We start from the raw sequence: 9,109 nt of genomic DNA on the forward strand, positions 1-9,109 counted from the left end.
AGCTTTCGGAGCGTAGGGATTCTTTGCATGTATAAATACTGTAGGAATCAAATTGGAAAGAGTTGCAAACAAGTGATCATTTACCCTGTTAGAACAGCACTTCCCCTAAAATAATTTGGAGGAGAAGAAAAAAAGAAGCACAAGCGAATGCGGGTGGGCCTAGGTGACAGACGGGCTTCTATATCTTCACGAGGCAACTGAAAAGCCCATGTATCTCCCCTAACTTAGGCCCAGCCCAACTTCGAACACCCGGGTCGCCGAGTTAGGGTTCCACTCCTCGTGACACCTATATAGCCTCGCCATCTCCTCGCGCCGCCGCCGCCCCTCAATTCGCATCAAGCTCGCGCGCCGCCTTTCACCCGAAAGGAAGCTCTCGGAGAAGAAGAAGAAGATGGGTCACGACAACGTGTGGAACTCCCACCCCAAGAACTACGGCCCCGGCTCCCGCGTCTGGTACGCGCCCGTCATCTCTCTCCACATCGCCACCGTGCACAATTCAGGGTTTAGCTTCCTTGCTAGTGGATTAGAAACATTCAATTCGCGCCTTGTTTGTTCTGATGGTAGACTGCTACGTGAATTTCTAACTGTCTTGGATGTGACTCGTCGTTCATAGTTTTCTCAAACTGTGCGAAGTGCTTCGTTAGAGCTGGTTGATGCTGTCAATACACTGTTATTTTTGTTTATTTAGGTGTAGATTTGACCAGCTGTTTGCTAGGATATCATGTTCTTCCTTCTAGTCTGATGTTGTTTGATGGCGGTGCTTGCAAGACTAATATATCTACCTCTGCTAGAAACTGTACTTGAACTCCTTACTTAAGTTGATTTATATACTTTTAACTATGATGTACGTGACACTGAAGACCTGTGCTTGAACTCCTTGACTTAATTTATACTTTTAACTATGATGTACGTGACAGTAAAGTTAAAACCTTTTGTATGTCGTGCTGTCAACATATATCCATTTCAGTTAATTGTATTTCCTGCTCTCTGTTTGTTTCATTTTAGATTACAAGTGATGACAATGTTATCTTCAACTATGTTTTAAGTATGTTATGAGCTGTTCTGTACTGACTAGCCTGTTCATTTTTGGCAGCCGGGTCTGTGGCAACTCTCATGGTCTGATCAGGAAGTATGGGCTCATGTGCTGCAGGCAGTGCTTCCGCAGCAACGCCAAGGACATTGGCTTCATCAAGGTATACTCGCCTTATCCTGATCTTTAGTGAGTTCTTCAACATTTTTGAGTATAGGTCTCCTTTGCTTGAACTGCTTTATCCTTGGGATGATAAGGTTCCTCTTTTACTGTTGTAAGTTATATATAATCTAGTGTTCTTGTGATCCTTGAATCAAATCTGTCAAATAAGGCTGTGATCACGACAATTATATACACTATTTGGTTTTCTATTGCATTCTGTGTTCACTACAAGTACACTTTTGGGTGAAAGTATAGTTCAGAAGCTCTTATCTGTGTAAAGTCTTTTTAACATGTGATTCTTTTCCTTGCAGTACCGTTGAAGGCTCTTCATGTTTGTGACTGAGATCTGTACCTGCATCAGAGGAATGGATCCTTCATTCAAGGCTTAAATTATATGCTTTAGTTTTTTGTTCAGACTACTGTGCTAGTAAACTTCTTGAAGTTTTGGTGAGAACCATGTGGTTGTTAAAGTGACTGATCAAACTTGGAAGTAATTTCTGTATTCGATGACATAACCCTGATCCAACTTGGAATGTCTCGTGCTTATTTTTGTCTACTCCAGTCCCCTCCGTGATAAAATCTAAATGTGAAATTGATTGCTCTTTTGATCTAGTTGCTGTGGATCTGGGTATATACATTGAAACGAAATTTCCAGTGGATTTTTGGCAGCCGTGATCCCCTTGTTATTGCTATGATATGAGTTCGCCATACAATTTTTTGACCAACTGCCCATGTGTCGCCAACGTTGGATTAATGACTCTTTAACCACTTGCCCGCGTGAACAATTTTTTTTTTGAGAACCATAGTAGAAACACAGGTGCGCACACACTCACCCCTCACCCCTATGAAGACTGAACTGACGGATTGTGAAATTGATGAAGTCACTTGCTGTTGATGGAAATGTTGTCTCATATTGAATGAATATTCCGTACTTATGAGACACACATATGTCAAACATGAGATTTGAACTCTAAGACCATGTACTATGTAGTGCAAAAGCGGATTTGAACTCTAAGACCATGTACTATGTAGTGCAAAAGCGAATCGTGGAGGTCTTTGAATCGATTCAACACATAGTGGAGCATCGGTTCAAGAGCTCCGACAAGAAAAGCGAACCAAGTTGTTGGTTCGATTCCAATTTGACACAAATGAACTGATGGTGAGTGTGTCAAATGAAGTGATGGTGAGTACAAGCTTCAGATGGCCTGCATGCGAGGTTATAGTATTGTTAAAATCTTGGTCGTAAGTCCTAGTAGTGCCAGTGAAAGCGATGCTGTACATAGCAGCCCAAATGCACCGATGCCAAACTCTGACAGCTTTCACTTTGAACCGAACACACATAGTACATGGTCTAATGGGCTGGAGGTACAACCACCGAGAGTGAATAGATGGAACCCGGCGGCATATGAACCCACGTTAACTCGGCTGTTGATTGGTCCAGCGATCTTGTACAAGGTCCACTGCCGCATGTGAGATACTCGTATACGATTACATGTGTGTGTGGACCTGCCGAAATAAATGAGCTCGTAGGCGCGCGCAGGAGAGCATAAAGTTGCAGCGCCGCATGTGTTTGGACCTGCGCGAGCTCCTGCACGAGGGACGTCCCACTGCTAGCCCTATGTCGAAGTCGAGGACGTGGATGCAGGCGGAGCCGCGGAGGTCGTCGAGCACAGCCTGTACGCAGGTGAGGTGCGCGAACTGGAGCACCGGGGACATCTCCCAGAACGCCTTGTCGGCGCCGAGCTTGAGGACGACATCGTAGGGCGTGGACGCCGGCGGCGCGGGGGCCTCTCCAGTGGGGGAGAGAGCAAGGCGCAGGGCCGTCGGCGTTCGTCGCGGAGGACTCCAGCCGGAGGGAGGAGTTCGGGCACTAGGCCCGCGGCTACCTCACGTGCATGCCTCACGTCCTTCTCGTCCAGCCTCGCCGACCCGGCTCTCCTCTCCATCAAGGGCGCCCTCATCGTACGTGCCTTCTGTTGGCGGCGTTCGGCGGCTACAGGACGCTGCGGTTGGTGCGGAACGCGCGTCGTCAAGAACCGTGGGCCAAGCGGCCGCGGCGCTGCAGCCGTCGAGCAGGGCGGATTCGTGCTCTGAACCATGGCGCCCGGGATGTGGTACGGGTACGTCGAGCGGCAGGAAGGTGCACGCGGGATGCAACGGCCGCCTCGTCTGGCGCCAAACCCCCTGGACAGGCTAACACAGCACGGCGGCGACGACACGTCCGACTACTGACACAGCGAAGCGGCCGCTGACACGTACAGCGCAGTGGCAGCCAGCCAGCCATGTTGTGGACAGCGGCGGCGGCGTTCTCCTTGGCGCACCCCGTCGCGCAGCCGGGGCCCATGGTGTGGCGACCGTCTCCACGTCGCCGTCAGCGTGCACCAATGCGCGGTGGTCCGACCCCGACTTGGAGAGCAGCCGGGTCTCATGCAGCACGCGGTTGGCCACGTCTGGGGAGAAGGTCGCCGACAGCTTCTTCACTGGAAACGACGCCGCCATACGCGCATGCGCCGCCCGCGCCTGCCAAACGCGCCCGCACCCGCGCCGCCCGCACGCACGCGCCTGCCGCCCGCGCCCGCGCGCACATAATGCCGCCCGAGCCTGTCCTCCCCGGTGTGCTCCAGCTGCAGGGCGGCAGAACGGCGTGTTCCAGCAAAGATCTCCATGGCAGCGGGGACGGCGCAACGGCGTGCTTTAGAAGAAAATATTTTGGGGAAGACGAAGGAGAGAGAAACATGATTTGGGGGGGACCAAGCTTTAAATTTCTTACCTTTTTCTCTCCCCCGACTGGTCCCATTCCCTGTATTTATACTTGTATTGTTGTTGTTCACCCGAGTATCAAAAGCTATGTTGCAGGTCCCACCAATTCCTCAGCCAATAGGAGATCGAGTTGAGGCCGGTGCATGTGTCGCCCGGTTCATCTCATGATTTCCCTACAACCACCCTCCTAACCATCCATCCAACCTCAGTTGGTCCATCCGGTGACAAACAAATTTTGTATGGTTATTTAGGTGACAAATATGGCTTTCAATATTATTAGAACAAGCACTACTACCATTTAATATTTTCTAGGATTTTTCAAGAGTTGAATAATAACATATCAATGACTGGTGCCTTACTATCGTTGTGAAGCAGCAAATATGGGACGCAGCATACTGTTGCTAGTTTTGAAGCAGCAAAGATATGATGACCCTGTTTGTCAAAGATATTGATCTTTTGGGGATCTTCTTATATGCTACCCTTCTGTGGAAAAATATACATTATACTTTTTTCCCTCCCTGTTTTCCTTTTTAGTAGGTGACGCAGCAGAGACCTGTTCTAAAACCACAATTACTTGTGTGCATGTGCTCGAAACGTATTCTCTTTTCTTCCGTGTGTGGATTGTATAATTGCACAGAGATGAAAACGAAATTAGCAACTCGTGCTTTTAACCTCTAATTATCTACTTGCCAGTCTATGTAACACAACTGAAGTTATGTGGACGAAATTGGATGACTTCAGTGTTAGCAAATTACATTTGCACAGTTCCTGCTCTGCTTGCATTACACACAGCATGTTATACTAAGGCGAAACAAATTGGTGTTCCATCCATTATTAGTCTTGGTTACCCCTCCTTCGAAGAAAAAGTCTTGGTTGCACTGTGCTACTGTTTTCCAGCTCAATATGCAGTCATGGTCTCCTTTCTATTATTTGAACTTCTGTGGTATGCATTGTGCAATATTTTTTGTATTGAAGTTGTTCATAATTGGTTGAAATTGTTCACAGTTGGTCTAACAAATGATTGTAGCCGGGATATTCCGGTTGATCCTTTCTACCAAACGGAAGAACAGCTAGCTTGTATGTTGCGAAGGCAATAATGAACTTGGCTCATTTGGAGGTGCATATTCAAAGCAATCTCTTCTGATTTATGAATCTAGTTTCTAATCATTCTGCATCTTAATTAACACCAACTAGAATGCTGATGTCTCACGGAAACCGCGTTTATCCAACTTGATACGAAAATAAGCATGTCTCAAGCTGTCCTAATACATGAAATAAGGTACTTCATTTCACCAATCTTATTTATTTAGTATGGAATTTCTATTCAACATGTATGTTTTCATTTTTTGTTTTCAGCACTAGCCAACTGGCAAGGCTGCCATGTAACCAGTCTCCACATAAGGTAGGTGGTATGTGTTGAAGTATACTTGCATGCAGTGAATTACAGACCGAGCCTTTTTGCTATTGTACATCAAATGGTGTAACAAAATTCCCTTATATATTGTAGGAACTATTGCAAAGTCTTCCCACAAAATTAAAAAACATGAGGTTTCAAAAATATCTTAATCTACTCTATTTTGTTTATGATCTGTGAGCACTTCTCCTCCATGACTATCTCCACTCAGAAATTTCCTATTCCTGGCCATCATCTCCCAATCATTTTTTTTTTTTTTTTGAGAACACAGTACAAACGCAGACGCTCACATACACGCGCATACACTCACCCCTATGAACGCACACACGCACACCCCTACCCCTATGAGCACCTCCGGAAGACTGAGCCGGCGGATTGGATCTTGAAATTGACGAAGTCACCACAGGCGCCTCACTGTCGACGGGAACGTCGCCTCCCACTGAATGAATATTCCGCCTTTATGAGACACACAGATGTCAAACCTGGGGTTTGAACTCTGGTGGGCTGGGGGTGCAACCACCCTCCTAACCACCCAACCTCAGATTGGTTCTCCATCTCCCAATCATTTGTTAGAACTGATATTTTGTTTTTGACTAATATTGTCTTGTCGGCTATTGCAACTTAATTACTGATCATATGAGACATTATATAATTACCACTATTATTGCTATTCTCTTGTATTAAACCATGAGTTTATATCATTATTGTTCTCTTGGTACTCCTTGGAGGCTTCAATGTGGCATTATTGCCTCTTTAGATTGCTCAACGGGTAGACAATTCCCAATGTGATCTTTCTAGTCTTTGAAGTAGAAGAAGATCATGATGGTATGGGTCATGGTTCTTAAGATGTAAACTACTAGCGTGCTGAGTTGTCATTCTGCTCTAATTAAGAGTGGTGTGTAACCTCAGTCAAATATATATCTGAAAAGATTCTCTGGAAAGCGCTGTATAAAAGTACATGTTCCTACCTGCTCTGTGCTCACATCAGAACATTAGCAGAGTCATCGCGCTAGAGTTTAGAAGTTTCAGGAACTGTAGTAGAAGGTTCAGACACAAGTACAATAGAATGGAGGCGAAGTGTGCATCGATTTGGAGCTCCATGGATGCGAAGAGCGAGGAGTCTGAGATGATTGCTCACCTGCAGTCCATGTTCTGGAGCAACAGTGATGTTGCTGCCAACTTTTGCTCTCCAAATACTAGTGCCAGTTCTTGTATCACAGCTAGCACAGCTCCTAGTAGTTTGTTTCTTCCTCTTGACAACGAGGGCTATTACTCAGCGCCGATGGTGAACACTAGCATGGACTTATGCAGCGATCACCAGCATCAGACTGTTATTGGTCACAAGAGGGTATCCTGCATGGATGAGCAGGTCAAGAAGACTAGCAAGAAATCCCGGACTGTTCCCTCGGTAAGGCTACTATACTATGAAACCTGAAATATCCACGATCTACCGAAATAAAACTTTTGGCTGTTCTAACATTCTCATTGGCACAATTTGTTATAGGTATCAGAGGCTCTGGGTTCAAGCCTTGCCGATAAGGAGACAAACGCTGGCATTGTCAATCAGAGCTCCTCGTCCTGCTGCAGCTCGGAAGAAGATTCGATTGGCACATCGGAGAAATCCATTGTTCCGAACCAGAGTGACAATGCAAGGGGTTGTAAGCGGCCTTCGAAGAATTTGCAAAGTCTTTATGCAAAGGTTTGTACACGGTTATGTTAGTCTTGATCTGATCGTTGGCTATGAATGTTTCTGTTTTCTGATAGCATTTGTGGTTCTTCATAACAGAAGAGAAGAGAGAGGATCAACGAGAAATTAAGAGTACTGCAGCAGCTGATTCCCAATGGAACCAAAGTAAGCTTTCACTGGTTGGTTGGTGATTCGGTTATTGCCTAATGAACAGTATTTTGAACATTTAGTCTTCTGAATTTCCAGGTTGACATCAGCACAATGTTGGAGGATGCAGTTCAGTATGTCAAGTTTCTACAGCTGCAAATAAAGGTAACCGTTTGTGTTCTAGTTAAGCCAATTGCTGTAGTTGGAAAACTCAACACTGAATTCGTCAAACATTTCTCTAAATTTTTTTCATGGAAACCTCTAGAATGTTCATCAAGTACCACAGTACTTTCACATACAGAGAATATGTTAGGTAGTCGTTGATGCAGAAGTGGTGTATCATATGGTTTATTTTGGTGCAAAGCAAAGAAACATTTTTTTCGATAAAGGGAATATATTAATATTGCAGAGATATCAATTACACACAACCTCTGCACCAATAAGATGTCCAAAGACATCAAGGATGCACACAACCAAGAAAAAAAATGAAAAAGAGAGAAATACAAAATAAAGACCCTGTCGCATTGACGAAACACTCGCAAAAGCAGCACTCTAACACCACCCAGACCACAAAAGAGATTCTCAAAAGCAATACCTCCAAGAAGGAAACAATGCACAAGTGTTGTCGTCGCCTGAGCGAAGATCTTGGGTTTGTTCACAAAACAATTCCTTCAGCAAAGGGAAGAACCTTACCAGTGCCTTGACTTGCCACGAATCTTCTTTAAAGCGAGGGGTGCCCTTGGGAATGCAGACACAGGTTAAGTTTAATCCTATTTTTCGAAGTAGTTGGTTATCCATAATAGTGCGGAAAGAAAGACAAGCCATCAGTTTGAGCTTGATTATCAATAATAGTGGCCTTGAGTTCCTCACCCCCTTGTGGCTTTGTCTTAGGATTCGTTAATACTTTTTTCTCAATGGGACGGGCGTAGGATATACTCATCAGTGAGTTTCAACATCACGTGGGCTGATTGTCCAAAGGGCGTCATTTGGTTGTGGGTTGTGTTCTTTGGAGCTTCAAATTTGAACCAATTACCAGAACTAAATAGAAATATCACCCCACCTCTGTTGGTTGTGGGGGGACCTATTTTTCATAATACTTTTCTGCTGCAAGTAACTTATTTCAAAGATGCAATTATTGTTCTGATCTCCCTTGCCTTTTTTTCTTAACAGGTGTTGAGCTCTGATGAGACTTGGATGTACGCACCCCTCGCCTACAACGGTATGGACATCAGCCTCAGCCTGAGAACTGGCGCAGACCAAGAATGACAAGTGTCAGTAAATGGCAGAACTGGCTATAATCCGAAGATGTGTTGCTATCAAGTCAAATTGATTGCATCGTGCATTTGTTCGTAGATTTTAACACTGACTTTGCATTGTTATTTTGCTTATTATAAGTTAGAATAAGATCGTGCCTTGCCGTATGCAGTAAGTAAATATTGTATCAAATAAGTTCGAGCAAGGTCGTATCTTGGCAGCCATAAGCATCATGGAAACAATGTATGAAATAAGGCTGATTAATGATTATAATGCTTCCTTGGCAATTTATTTCAGTCATTTTTATCATCACAGCAAAATAATGATAGTAATAAATAATAAAAAGAAGTATGCTGAATTTTTCACAAGTCCGTGGTATGCCGATAACGAGGATGACATGGATCCACCAGATGGGTGCTTATATAGGTTTTGGCGATGCCTTCACGTCGTCAACTGTGAACAAGCTCATACGACACATACATCAATCGCTTGGCGTTAATCACATCAAAACAATGTGTGAGACCATTGGTTTGAAGGTACAACGTTTAGGTTTTGGAACTCCATGAAGATGCCTGGTGTGCCTTATACCAGTGTCGAGTGGTCTAGGACACGATGTGTATCTGCAGGTATATGGTCATCTGTCTATGTTCGACAG

At 44.8% G+C, this 9,109-nt stretch overlaps 2 protein-coding genes across 2 annotated transcripts; both read left to right on the forward strand.

Annotated features, from left to right (window-relative positions):
• Positions 1 to 308: 308 nt before the first annotated feature.
• On the forward strand, positions 309 to 1,748 carry LOC124699005 (40S ribosomal protein S29). The gene is made up of 3 exons (XM_047231385.1): positions 309 to 453; positions 1,094 to 1,193; positions 1,504 to 1,748. Exons 1-3 carry the CDS (start codon positions 392 to 394, stop codon positions 1,510 to 1,512), a joined length of 171 nt encoding a protein of 56 aa, XP_047087341.1. The 5' UTR covers positions 309 to 391; the 3' UTR covers positions 1,513 to 1,748.
• A 4,684-nt stretch (positions 1,749 to 6,432) lies between these two features.
• Positions 6,433 to 8,466, forward strand: LOC124701149 (transcription factor BHLH133-like). The gene is made up of 5 exons (XM_047233197.1): positions 6,433 to 6,774; positions 6,871 to 7,065; positions 7,153 to 7,218; positions 7,300 to 7,365; positions 8,371 to 8,466. Exons 1-5 carry the CDS (start codon positions 6,433 to 6,435, stop codon positions 8,464 to 8,466), a joined length of 765 nt encoding a protein of 254 aa, XP_047089153.1.
• Positions 8,467 to 9,109: the final 643 nt, after the last annotated feature.

The sequence above is a fragment of the Lolium rigidum genome, chromosome 3 (assembly GCF_022539505.1).
Source record: "Lolium rigidum isolate FL_2022 chromosome 3, APGP_CSIRO_Lrig_0.1, whole genome shotgun sequence".
NCBI classification, from domain to species: domain Eukaryota; kingdom Viridiplantae; phylum Streptophyta; class Magnoliopsida; order Poales; family Poaceae; genus Lolium; species Lolium rigidum.